General features: G+C 41.9%; 1 protein-coding gene and 1 pseudogene across 1 annotated transcript; one reads left to right on the top strand and one right to left on the bottom strand.

Moving 5' to 3' along the window:
* The first annotated feature begins 6,999 nt into the window (after window positions 1–6,999).
* On the top strand, window positions 7,000–8,034 carry Mos (MOS proto-oncogene, serine/threonine kinase). Its single transcript, XM_052715979.1, has one exon. The coding sequence runs from the start codon at window positions 7,000–7,002 to the stop codon at window positions 8,032–8,034; it is 1,035 nt and encodes a 344-aa protein (XP_052571939.1).
* A 4,985-nt stretch (window positions 8,035–13,019) lies between these two features.
* On the bottom strand, window positions 13,020–13,730 carry LOC128097063 (thioredoxin domain-containing protein 9-like; annotated as a pseudogene).
* Window positions 13,731–14,272: the final 542 nt, after the last annotated feature.

The raw sequence follows: 14,272 nt of genomic DNA, 5'->3' as shown, positions 1-14,272 counted from the left end.
CCATTAAGCCCCAAATTGTTAGCCCTAAAATCCTCAAGGCCTTAAGAGAACATATACTACAAATAACAACTAGAATATTTTTTCTATCTAGCAAAGGCAGTATATTTGGACATTTTAGAACAGATAAAAGTGAAATCTGTTCTCAGAGAAGTCTATATTGCCAAAATTCAGAAAATAAAAAAAGGTTTGTACCTTTTGAAGAAGAAAAAGAAGAGGAGGAGGAGAATTGAGTGCAACTTTTTTCTTTTTTAAAAATTTTTTTTTTATATATAAAGGAAAACTTCAGGGTGAGGGGGAAGGAGAGGAAAAGATACAGGGAGGGTGTGTATGTGTGGTATGTGTAGGGGGGTTGACAATGGATTATAATAAAATTAGTTTAGAGATTCATTTTGTTTTATACATGATAAAGTTTGGTGGTGTGTAATTATATTAAATTGTGGAAAGCACACCATGCATTATAAAGAAAATGCAAAAAAGAGAAAACAAATTTAAAATGTTATTAAATAAAATTTTAATGGACATGACTATGTGAAGGTTCTGATATTACCAGGAATTTAACAGTGCAAGACAGAACTCTGCATGTGATACTTACATACAGAGTCCACAGTATATGTCATAACATTGCACTGTGGGCCAGATGACTGCTAAGTGAAATTTTCATACAAAACCTGAAAAACTCATTTTCATGATTTTCCCTTCACCCTCCACCTCATGAAGTATACTCCAAGAACAGTTTTTTGGTGTTTGTTTGTTTTTTTTGTTTATTTGTTTTACCATCCTCCTGGATTTAATATCTTATTTTGGTTTGGTCTTTGTTTGTCTATTGTTTATTATGAGACAGAGTTTAACTATTATACCAGACCCTGAATTCACTCTGTAACTTATACTGGCCTCAAACTTGCAACAATCTCCTCCATTAGCCTCTGGATGCTAGACTTACAGACATGTGCCACCATGTCTTGTCCCAAAACACTAAAAATTATTACCGTCTAAGAAATCTGCCGTCCAGTTAACCAACAACGTCCCTAGAACTGAAAGAAAATTAAATTTGTTGTTTTCTCTGTTTTGAGTTTCCTTTATAAGGTATGGCATGATTTTCTCAATATAATCACACACCACCAAACTTCACCATAATTATACATTCTATATGCCATGCAAATTCTTACAAAGTAAGTTATTGTGTAAGAAAATAATTTGACTGTACATTCTTAGTGACTTATAGTGTATGGACAAAGTAACTGCAAAAAATTTTCACTTTGTTTATAATTTCTAAGATAAAAAATCAGTAATATGTTATATTTTCTTGACTCAAGATGCTATGACTAAGAACAGGGGAAGAAAAAGTAACTAAGATAATTTAACTAGAAACCAGGAATACTTGCTTAGTAAGAAAAGAGTGTGCTTTCCAATTTTTTGTCCCTTAAAGTGAGAGAGGAACAGAGGGAAGAAAATGAGCCTAATGTGTAAGTTACCTCTGCACTCGTCATTTCCAACTCCATTTTGCCAGGGCACACTTGAGAAATGGACTCCACAAGCCACTGTGAGCCTGATCTAACCTGGGATTAGGGGACAAACAAACACAACAGGGCCAAACTCACTGGCCAAATGGGTCAGTTTGAGCAATAAAAGATAATTTTATCTTTTATATCTTTTATTTACATTATTACTGTAGTTCATTAAATCACACTGACTGCATGAAGAAGGGTCATGAGTCCATATTGACAAAAAAGCATTGAGTTGAATAAAGAAGATAAATTGAATAGCCTGTATTAGTTTTGAATCCTTTAATCCAAAGTGTTATTGTTTTGATTCACTTACCATCAGTAAGAACTATAGGCTTTATAAGTATTAAATGCATAATGCTTTCTGGCTCAAAGAAAGATGCCAACAGAATGTTCTCTTAAGCTGTGATAAACACATTAAGAATAGCCAAATTTCAGTCAGATGCACTTTCAAATATCCATGAACAGCTTGTGTTCAAGAAGATGAAAAAAATTGCAAGATATCATTAAACTGAAAAGTTTCTATAGCAAGTTTTGTTATAAAAATTTCTGACTGTATTGAAATCTTATCAAGTGGAAAGGCATTTAAATATATATATGCATATATGATATATATTTTCAGAGTTAAAATCAAAAATCCAAGTGGTCAGCCCAAATGGTAGCAGGTACCCCTTCTATAAGGGACAGAATCACGTCTTGTACACAAGTTTCACCCAGGGACTTGCTTTTTGTGGATCAAGCTCTGAAATTCGAAGTTAATCACAGGGAAATGGAAGTAATTCTATGTGCATTTCACAGATACAGAAAAAGTCAGTGTTCTATTACTAGGTATAAAATTCAAATTTCGGGGTTGGGGATTTAGCTCAAGGTAGAGCGCTTGCCTAGCCAGCGCAAGGCCCTGGGTTCAGTCCTCAGCTCCGGAAAAAAAAGAAAAAAAAAAAAGAAAGAAAGAAAAAAGAAAATTCAAATTTCAGAAGAATATAAGTAGCTTAATGCTTGCCATGAATAGATTGAGAAATCAGTGATGTATTTTCAAGTTTGACTCGAAAATCTCTGCATTGGAATTCTTAGATAAGTATTTGTCTATGTTTTAACGTTTGGGTCTTTTTTAAAGTCAAAAGTGAATTTTCGACCTTAATTCGCGTTTGTAAATGGGGGGTGGGGGAGGAAGAGAACCACCAAGAGCTCCAATTTCGCTGTTCAGAAATCCGGCTGGATGTAACCTGAGCAAACCGAAGCAGCTCCGCCCCTTCCCCCTCCCCCCCCCGCCTCTTCCCCCCGCCCCCCTCCCCCGCCTCCCCCTTCCCCCCCTCCCCGCCCCCTCCTCCCCTAGCTCCCTGAACAGCCTTGTTCAGGAGTGCGCGTGCGCGAACGTGGCGGCTCCCGCCCCGCCCTCCCCCACCCCGCGGGTCTTGAGCCTTGTCGTGGCGTCTGTGGAGTTTCAAAGCCTTTTTAAAATGTCTCCCGACGGTTACGCGACGACCCTGAGACGCGGTAGCCTGCAGGGAAGGGCGGGGCGCCCTCGGTGGCCGGTCCTCTGGAGACGCCGAGGCCTCACGCTTGCCCCGCCGGGCTGCAGCCCGCGGGAGGGTCCGACGGCGCCGCCGCCCGACTTCCGGGACCGGGAGCAGGAAGGAAAGGCCGTCGGCCCGAGGGGCTCCCGGCGCAAGAGTCCCTCTGGTGTCACATCTGATAAACGCGCTGATGTCTGCGGGTCCCCAAGCCTGGAACTGAGGGACAGAGGATGTGCACCCTTCCAGGAGCGGTCCTTTACAACCCAAGTCGTACCTGCCTTGACCTTCAAGAGTTGCCTTTTGCTTTTGGAGCTCAATAAGCCTTATTGCATTTGATCAGATAAAGTTAACGCTCCATGGATTGGACATCTATGGATAATGTGACGTGCTTTTATATCTTTAACTTCAAAACGAAAGTGCCAGAAAACACACTTTAAACTTTTAACTTACAATAAAATGAATTTATTTAACCCCAGTAGATTATTTTAAACTAGTGCTTTTAACACATCTGTGTTCCTTACTTGGTATAAGCTCCCACACACCAGAGTTTTATTTCTATGAGTTTCATAAATAATAATTAGTAGTTAAGTGCCATCTATCATAAATCCTGAGCGAAGGAGAATTTGAAATTCTAAGTCTTCCTCACAAACCCGAGGTTGGGTGTGTTTACCACCTTTTCCTGGGGTGGAAACTGAAATGGGGCAGTAAGCAGCCCCAGCCGCCTAACCCCAGAGCCTCTGTACTTTATCTCCATACCCCAGCTTTATCCACTTCTGAGATCTGTAAATATTTCTAAAGTCCAGTTTACTGTTTACCCCATATGCAAGGTATTGGTGAAAATATGATTCACAGTGTACGCACAAACCTCAAGTTTACTGCTTCTGTCACCCGCCCGTCTACTCAAGTTTTTTAATGCATGTCCACTATTCGCTACATGTTTCCTTTAATAGATAATTTAAGCTACAAACGGGTTACACCACGATAAACCCATCATAGGTTAAAAATAAAATATTATATGCACATGGACACAAAGTCAGCATTAAATAAAGTTAATTAAAATCATAAGAACTTACATGTTATGAAAAAGGAAATTGGTAGAGCCGGGCGGTGGTGGCGCATGCCTTTAAGCCCAGCACTCGGGAAGCAGAGCCAGGAGGATCTCTGTGAGTTCGAGGCCAGCCTGGTCTACAAAGTGAGTTCCAGGACAGGCACAAAGCTACACAGAGAAACCCTGTCTTGAAAGAAAAAAAAGGGGAAATTGGTAATGGTGGTAAATCTTTAGAGTAATGGCTGCTTACTTAGAAGTGTAATATAGCTCATCTCCCAACTTTTCATGGTTTGATTTATGACTACAAACTACAATGTTTTAACTTTACAGTTGTGTAACATCCATATGCACTCAACAGACCTTTCCTGAGCTAAGGATGTCCTGTATCACTCTCATGGGAGTTAATAATCATCTCTGATATTTGGTAGGTAACACATTTAATAAATTCATTTTCCACCTATTGGTATTTTCAACCTATGATGGGCTTATTAGGATATAACTCATTTGCCATTTAAAATGTAGTATAAAAGGAAACAAGTAGTGAGTGGATATTCAGTTAAACTTGAGTAAAGGGGCGGGTGATGGAAGCAGTGAACTTGAGATTTGTGCATACACCATGTGTCATACTTTCAACAATACCTTGCATTTGGGGTAAGTAGTAAACTGGACCTTAGAAATGAATTGTTTATGAGGTTCTCTTAAAACTGAAACTTGCAAAATAATAAATTGCATAATAATATATTTTATGTGATACCCAGAAGTTTGAGGCACCCTGTTACTCTTACCCTCCTAGACTCCACAGTTCGGAGTTCAGAGCTGTAATTTTATCTATGTGATAGCTATTGAGGAAATATGTGGTGTAATTTCAGTAGCCTTTTTTTTTTTTTGGTTTTGGTTTTGGTTTTTCAAGACGAGGTTTCTCTGTGCAACCCTGGATGTCCTGGAACTTGCTCTGTAGACCAGGCTGACCTTGAACTCAGAGAGATCCACCTGCTTCTGCTTCTCGAGTGCTGGGATAAAAGGCATGTGCCAACAATAACCACCTCATTTTGGTACTTTTAAATTTTGCCATGCTCACTATTTTTCCTTTTTTATTTGGGGTTTGGCACAATTGCACTAAATGAGGATTCTATTAAAATGCTCTATAGTTTACATTTTTAATATTTTTGTCCTGTTCCTCTGTTCAGAACTACCCAACTTTTATTCTCCCAAAATGTTTATTTTAATAATTATTATTATCCTAATTTCTTACATAGAGCATTGAGATTCAAAAAATAAATATTATGACCAAGTGACAGACTAAACGATATTATTACCATCAAGTAGAAACTTGGAGTTGTATGAATTTTGAATTGTTTATAGAAATGGCTCTCTTTTATTAATTTGCCTTCTCAAAACCTGTAGTTCTAAAATTAGAAGCACATAGCTGTCACATAAAAAGTGGTCACTTGTCACCTGTAAGAAAAACAAAAACCAAAAAACTTTACCAAGCAGCTGAAAAGTGTAGTGTGGTAATGTGTAACCTTCATAATTAAAAATTGTAACTTTGGGGCTGGAGAGATGGCTCAGAGGTTAAGAGCACTGGCTGCTCTTCCAAAGGTTCTGAGTTCAATTCCCAGCAACCACATGGTGGCTCACAACCATCTGTAATGACATCTGGTGCCCTCTTTGGCCTGCAGGGATGTGTGCAGGCAGAACATTGTATACGTACTAAATAAATAAATAAATCTTTTTAAAAAATTGTAACTTTAGTGTCATTGATCCAAATAGAATCAGTGATACAAGTTAAACTACACACACCTCCTAAGTTCATCAGAGGGAAGAATTCTGATGCTGTATTGAATGACACTTTCAGGGATTGTTTTGAATGACAGGGTAAGATTGTTGCTCTCTTCTTTTCCCCCAAAGATATGGCATGAAAATGAATGCTTTATTACAAAAATCAGAAAAGATGAACCTGTGGTTTGGTGGCCAGACCCTGAATTTATGTTCAGTACCTGCTTTTCTATATTGTAGATGGATCCCAGTGATTCTGTGCCATGTCTGTTTCTCCTGGTTTTCCCTATGCTTGCTGTTATTTACAGCTATGGTCATCACAATCACATCAAAATCACTTTTTCCTCCCTCCAACTCTGTGTTAAATTCCACTCACTTGTTGGCTGTGGTCTAGAATCTGTCTTGCAAGCTGGGGGTGACCTGACCTGAAAGGAAGGACAGGTAGGAAGTCAGGGTGTTGCTAGAAAGTCTTGGTATCTTGCTGTAAAAATCGAATACAGCATCAGAATCCCGCTCTGATGAACTTAGGAGGTGGTGTGTGTTGACTTGCATCACTGATTCTATTTGGATCAATGAATGATATCAAAGTTACAATTTTTAATTCTTATGAAGGTTACACCTAATGATCTTGGCAAGTAGTTCAACAAATGTCTGCTGTTTGTATGGCAGCTCTTGCAGTCAATAGCTGCTGGGAGTGATTTAATGCAGCTGGAGACCAGCACTAACAATCATTATAGCCTGAAAAGTGCACCTAGTTCACTGTGCTTTTTTTCCTCCTCTTCAGTCTAAGGACCGACTAATGCTCATCAGATGGTGTTTGAAAATCGTTCTTATTGTATCATGATTAAAAACATAGTTTTTAGGAGAGGTGAGCCCTGAGGCAGGCCAGTGCTCTTTAACCAGTGAGGGGTCGTTTTCCTAAGGATTCACTTTAACTGTGAGAGAGCAATGTTTTCATCTGAGACTGCCATGCTTCATCTTCCCCCACCCCCATCTCGCTGAGTGATAGCGCAGATGTGGCTCGTTTTGAGAATACAAGGAAGGAGCGAAAGGGGTTAGGGCGAAGGCAGGAATCTTCAGCCATGCTTCCAAACTCCTCCTGGTTCTTCCTAATCATTTCTCCCTAGTGCCCCTGGTGCCTCTCCCACTTGAAGGTGTGATGCCATCTCCTCTAGCCCTGTGTCGCTACCTCCCTGGTGAGCTGTCGCCGTCGGTGGACTCGCGGCCCTGCAGCAGCCCCTTGGTGGTCCCGAGGAAGGCAGAGAAGCTCTTTCTGGGGGTTACTCCTCCTCGGGCCCCGCGGCTGCCACGCCGGCTGGCCTGGTGCTCCATTGACTGGGAACAGGTATGCCTGCTGCACAGGCTGGGCTCTGGAGGGTTTGGCTCGGTGTACAAAGCCACTTACCACGGTGTTCCTGTGGCCATAAAGCAAGTGAACAAGTGCACCAAGAACCTACGTGCATCCCAGCGGAGTTTCTGGGCTGAACTCAACATTGCAAGGCTGCGCCACGACAACATAGTCCGGGTTGTGGCTGCCAGCACGCGCACGCCCAAGGGCTCCAACAGCCTGGGTACCATAATCATGGAGTTTGGGGGCAATGTGACTCTACACCAAGTCATCTATGGTGTCACCTGCTCTCCCGGGCCTCTAAGCTGCAGCAGAGAGCAACTGAGTTTGGGGAAGTGCCTTAAGTATTCCCTAGATATTGTTAACGGCTTACTTTTCCTCCACTCACAAAGCATTTTGCACTTGGACCTGAAGCCAGCGAACATTTTGATCAGTGAGCAGGACGTCTGTAAGATTAGTGACTTCGGCTGCTCCCAGAAGCTGCAAGATCTGTGGTGCAGGCAGACGCCCCCTCACCACATAGGAGGCACCTACACGCACCAAGCTCCGGAGCTCTTGAAAGGAGAGACCGCCACGCCCAAAGCCGACATCTACTCTTTTGGCATCACCCTCTGGCAGATGACCACCAGGGAGGTGCCTTACTCTGGCGAGCCTCAGTGCGTGCAGTACGCGGTGGTGGCCTACAATCTGCGCCCGTCGCTGGCGGGGGCCGTGTTCACCGCCTCCCCGACGGGGCAGTCGCTGCAGCGCATCCTCCGGAGCTGCTGGGAGGCCCGCGCCCTGCAGAGGCCGGGTGCAGAACTGCTCCTGAGGGACCTGAACGCTTTCCGAGCGGCACTGGGCTGACTCCATCCAGCCTGTGCTGAGATAAGCTTTTTGTTTCTGTTTATTTTTAAAGGATGTTGTGGAAGAAAACATACCCCTAGGGCATATTTTTAGAAAATAAAGTTACTGAGAACTTCAACGTGAAGTGCTTTTCCTAAGACCCCATGGACATCACTGATGGGAACCAACCTTTATGGTTCTGGGCTCCTGGACTACTGTATCATCTCCATAATATTGCTGTAGTCGGATTTGTTACAGAGAGAGAGAGAGAGAGAGAGAGAGAGAGAGAGAGAGAGAGAGAGAGAGAGAGAGAGAGAGAGAGAAAGCATGACTTGCTCCTAGGTATGGTGAAGGACATCTGGGAGAGTGGACATGACCCTGAGTCATGTGTAGAGAGGGAGCAGGGGAAGAGAGAGGAGAGGAGAGAGAGAGGAGAACTAGGTGCAGCAGTCAGGAGGCCCCAAAGAGGAGGGATAACCAAAATGGCTGGATTATATAGGGAGGAGCCGCTGGAGGAAGGACAGTCCAGCCTCTGGGCTGGAGAATTTAGGGAAGGGGGCGGGGTGTTCAACCAGGAGAGCCCTGAAACAGGTTGGGAGGAACTGAGGGATACTGGGGGAACTAGCTGGCCAGCGTACGCTTTGATATGTTAAACAGGCACCTCAGCCTTTTGTCCAGGGTTCAAAACCTAACGGTCACTGATAAAGTACAGTTTTCCAAAAAAGAATGCCACTATAGACACGCCTCATTTTTTTTCTGTAAATTCTCATGTGTCACATCTCCCTCACCTAAATTCAAGCTTCAGTTTGCCTGCAACAAAACAACAAAACCAACACTTTTTTGTTTGTTTGTTTGTTTGTTTTTGGTTTTTCCAGACAGGGTTTCTCTGTGTAGTTTTGGAGCCTGTCCTGGATCTTGCTCTGTAGACCAGGCTGGCCTTGAACTCACAGAGATCCGCCTGGCTCTGCCTCCCGAGTGCTGGGATTAAAGGTGTGCACCACTGCCACCCGGCAAAATCAACACTTTTTAAAAGAATGGTTGTTTTCTCTTCCAGTCCATAAGAAAATATCATTTGCCAGCACTTTCACATAAACTTTACAAATTGAAGTAAAAATTTTTAAGCAATAATATTCTAAATGACTTGTAATTGCTTACATTTGAACATTGCCATGAGCAGAAAAGGTGCAAAAAAAAATTTAAAAAATACTAGGTGTCTTTTGCCTCAGATCTGAGCTCAAAAGCAGATGGCAAAATAAAGTTGTGCTGTGGGGGCAGATAGAAGCCCAATGAAGAGTGAGAACTGAGTTAACGGCAAAAGACCAGTGAGATTGTATTGCTTTTTCTAGAAGTCAAGATGTTGAGTATTGTGTCTTGATGGGGTTTAGAGAAGGAAGTATTTGGCTCCAGTCATTGGGACAGCGTTGGCTTTCTCTTAGTGACAGCAGTGTCCATTGTGGAGGGGGCCTGCCCGGCAAGTACAATGGCTGGGAGAGTTGGTGGCCCATGCTTGGGCTAGAGGCTGTGTGTACTGCCCAGAGAAAGAGGAGGCAAGAGACAAGGAATGTGTGTGGTCCTTTGGTTCTGTTTTGGGATGAAGAGGTAAGTTTATTTGTAAATGAAAGCTGAAGAGGCAAAGATTACTGGTGAAGTTTTAAAAGTCAAAGAGATGAAAGATAGGAGCTATGGAAAGACTGTAGTCTTGGAGAAAAGGGACATCTCTCCCAGGATGAGAGGTAAAAGTCGGGCAGGGCTGCTAGTGCAGGTGAGTAGGAAAGAGGCACTGTGGGTGTTTAAATTTCACACACATAAGGACTGGAGAGATGGCTCAGTGGTTAAGAGCACTGGCTGCTCTTCCTGAGGTCCTGAGTTCAATTCCTAGCAACCACATGGTGGTTCACAACCATCTATAGTGGGATCTGATGCCCTCTTTGGCACAAAGTCATACATGTACATAGAGCACTCATACACATTAAAAAAATAAATAAATAAATTTTAGGGTGGGGGATTTAGCTCAGTGGTAGAGTGCTTGCCTAGCAAGCGCAAGGCCCTGGGTTTGGTCCTCAGCTCCAGGGGGGGAACAAAAGAAAGAGGCACTGTGGAAGCTCAAGGCTCTGGGCTTCTACTTCTTCTGTCTAGAGTGCTGGGTAGGAGGTCTACAAAGTGAAATTCTGGTGTAGAAGTGCTTTTAGGGGAAGCCAAAGGGAGCTGTCTTGGGCCAATGAGCATTGATAGAATGTTGTTAACTCTGTCCAGGTAGCTATGGCCAAGAAAGAGGTCTCTGGCTTATGATGGTTTGTCATTCAATTTGGGCTGCTACAACACTGTGACGGAGTCATTCAGCAGAAACTACACTTGGGTCTTTTCCTAAGCTATCAGTAGGCAGTCTGAACACAGACCCCCAGGCCCATTGCTTGGCAGAAAGAGCAAGGCTCAGCCTCCAGTCACAGTAATGGCTCATAGTTGCTGTGCCTCCAGGGGTCTCTGTGGTCATAGGTGCAGTGTGCTGACTGCACTTTTGGAGTTTTAGGCTGAGAACTGACCACAGATCTGAAAATATTTAGGAAAAAAATTGTATTAACTTGTACAAACTTTTCCACTTATTATTTTCAAAACAATACACTGTAACTGATATTTACATAGCACATCCACTAAACTAGGCGTTGCAATCAATTGGCAGATAATTAAGGAAAACAGGATGTGTAGGTTATGTGCAAATACAGTACCATTTTATGTAAGGGACTTGTGAGGGTCCTGCATCTAGTCCCCGAAAGAACACTGAAAAACGCTATATTCAACAAATGTGAAAGTTTATCAATACTTTTATTATTAAGTAGGTTTTGTTAGGCTTACTTCCCTCCTCAGGGATGCATCTCAGGTAGAGTGTTCTAGAATGTGCATGACCCCAGCCTTAATTTCCAGAAATATAAAACTAATTAATTTAAAATATCATTCTTTCTGTTTATTTTAGCAAAAAGAACTACCGTTGGCAAGTCTTAAATACAATACATTAAGAAGGCTGCAATGATTTTCTCTTTTTACTTATTATTTTTGTTTAACTTGTGGTGGCGCACACCTTTAATCCCAGCACTCGGGTGGCAGAGGCAGGCGGATCTTTGTGAGTTCGAGGCCAGCCTGGTCTACAGAAAGGCGCAAAGCTACACAGAGAAACCCTGTCTCGAAAAACAAAAAAACAAAACAAAACAAAAACAAAAACAAAAAAAGAAGGCTACAAGTAGAACAATCTTTTGTTCTACTGGGTTAAACTATGAGTCTAACTATATTGAATGCCTTATCCTCAGACCATCATCTAGCTACACAAGGTATATTTTAAAGGCGTGAAATCCAGAATTGACTTCTAAAAGGCAATTTGCCACAGCTGAGGGCCAGATGTCTTCCTTTCTGAAAACCATACCAAGTGACAAATGAACACAGAAGAAACAACTGTGCACATTCTGTAATCCATGAGCTTGTGAGACCCAAAGAAACTCCAGGATGTAGTGAGAGCCAAAGACTGGACCAATACCACAGGAAGAGTGCAGGGATAAGAGGGAAAGAAACCCACCAGTGTGAGATAATAGAGACAATGGAAAACCAGATATCCTCAGAATCAGAGCCCCTTGGGAAATGCAGAAGTGTGGGGGTGGGGATTAACTCTGAGAACTGGATTAAGAGCAGAACTGTGCTGCTGAAAGTTGGTAGAGGAAGAAGAAAGAGGTGTTACAGTGTACATCACTACATAGCCAGACAATGGCAGTGACAGACCCCTGAACATGAGAGGGTCACCTGGGAGCAGGGCAGAATATAAGAGAAGCTCAGAGGCTTCCTGAGCCCACTTTTTTTTTTTTTTTTTTTTTGAGAGAAAGAGAGAAATAGAGCAAAAGCTGTGCCTTCAAAGAGAAACCCTGCAGAAATGTCATGTTTGAGGGGAGCAGGCAGGTGAAGGAAGCCTTTCAGCTCTGGAAGACATGTTGACCGAGCTTGAGCAGGTGTCTAGGCTGCTCTGAATGCACTAGCCCAGTCAGATGACGTTATATAAATTGAGGAAATACACTCACGATTACAGAACGGAGTAGACAGTTGTCCTCTGATCTGACTGGGAGCAAATCCACCTCACAGGCAGGAGCAGGGAGAAGGGGCATGTGACCCTTCTCCCCTCCTTTTAAGAGGTCACAGACAATGGCAGGGAGCACCACCTCCTTTAGGCCCAAGGTCATGGGCGAAGCAAATACCACTACATTTGGTGGCAAGCTTACTGTGCCATCTCACTGTCACAACTATTATGCAGCTGTGCTGAAAGAAAACACTAATCAAAGCTGTGGGAACCTTGAGAACAATAATGTAAACAGATTATTACTAGTGGGTAAATATAGAGGAATTAGAATTTACCATCTTAAATAGTAACATGAAAAAAAACAAATTAGTTAAATGTGTGTCAACATTTAGAGAAAACAGAAAACTGAAAGAATTATAAAAAACAGGAATAAAGTCAAACATAATGAGTTTTAAAAAAGGAAAACAAATAGGTTTGTTGAAAAAAATCAACATACATACCACTATGAGAAAAAAAATCTCAAAAGTGGAGAATACAGAGCAAAACAAGATTTTTTTTAAGTTAAGAAAAATGCTATTTGCATAATTTTTGAAATAAAACTTAACACCTAGAATATATGACTTTTTAGGCAACTTATCCAAACTAGCCCCAACAAACACAAAGCGCAAACTGACAGTTTATGTGGAATAAATATAGTTATTCAACTTCTAACCTACTTACCTAGAAGACACTCTTGAAAGAATAGCATTTATACAGAAACCTAATTAAGATTACTTTAAAATAGAAGAAGAAAGAAACTACAAGAGCTGGAGAGATGGCTCACTTAAGACACAAAGGCCACAGAAAACCTAGTAAAGTTGTCTTTCCATGTGATGGGTCAGTGAAGAATGCTGAAATATAAATATCAGATGGTCTATGTACCAAATCAATAGCATTTAGAAAGCATGTTTAAATCTTAAGTAAACAGATAAATAAATGGTTTGCAAAGAACTAGAGCAAAATTGGGAAGATCCTGTCTCTTTCCTCAAATAGCTTTCCTTTCCAGCTCTGTGAAGTTTGTCCCCAACTTCTCCTGGCTCTGAGATGGTGGCGCCATTAAATTTTCCCAGTGATTCATAATATTGGCGCACCCGAGCCTCCATTCTAAAGTTTCATAGTGAAGCCATCTGTATTTCCTAGGTCGGTAAATCTGACAGCATAATCCTGCATTTTCTGTCTTTTAAGAGAGCCGAGTGACTTTAAGTCACTCACAAAGAAATGGCACCCTTTCCATATTTAGCTTCAAAAATTTGGTTTCAACATGTTTCTTGGCCATTATTGATGAATATCTGTCTAGTATTTTACACCTGAATGTGAGGTCTCTGTGGAAATGGCAAACTACTTCTTCAGGCTCCTTCTCGAACAGAGTCTCTCTCACTAAGGATTTCTCTGTACTCCCCAAGTTTTTCAGAAAGCAGTTCTTCCTTCTGCTGCTGACCTTTCTTGAGTTTCCATTTTTGAGAGTCCCAGTTCACCTTCTCTCCGTCTGATCCTGCTTCTAAATCCAAGTGATTTCCCAGTAGCTCAGCAGTCTGAAGGGACTGGTTCTCTAGGGCTTTGAGAACATGTCCATAAATCCATTACCTTCCATTTTTCTCAGTGGTCTTGGTGCTGGACTGTTAGTAATGCCTAAGAAGTGAGTGAACTTCAGCTCAAGAAAACCTATGGGTACACACACACCACCTTCCCCACCCGACATTCCCCTCACCAAGGTCTCAGGCTCACAGTTACAGCAGTTGTTAGGACCACAAACCAGCCATCACTTCCACATACATCCTCACTGACTGCAGCCCTCTCAAGATAGAATGCAATTTTTACCAAAGAGACTCAAAAAGAAAAATAAATAAATTCCTCTTTAACCTGATTCAGCACACACATATAACCAATGTTAGTTCTGGTAATTATATCATGATGGGATAGGATGCTAGCATTCATGGACTCTAAATAGAAGATGTACAGTAATCATCTGTGTTATCTCTGCAACACTAAAATATTTTTCTGCGCATCTTTTAGATTTCTGGATGTTTAAATTTCACACACATAAGGACTGGAGAGATGGCTCAGTGGTTAAGAGCACTGGCTGCTCTTCCAGAGGTCCTGAATTTAATTCCAGCACCACATGCAGCTTACAGTATCCAATTCCAAGGGATTTGACCAACTCTTCTGGCC

This window comes from Peromyscus californicus, unplaced genomic scaffold (assembly GCF_007827085.1).
Source record: "Peromyscus californicus insignis strain IS unplaced genomic scaffold, ASM782708v3 Scaffold_5__1_contigs__length_169319896, whole genome shotgun sequence".
NCBI classification, from domain to species: Eukaryota; Metazoa; Chordata; class Mammalia; order Rodentia; family Cricetidae; genus Peromyscus; species Peromyscus californicus.
The sequence above is the reverse complement of the archived record's forward strand: the minus strand, read 5'-3'. Positions and strand labels throughout refer to the sequence as shown.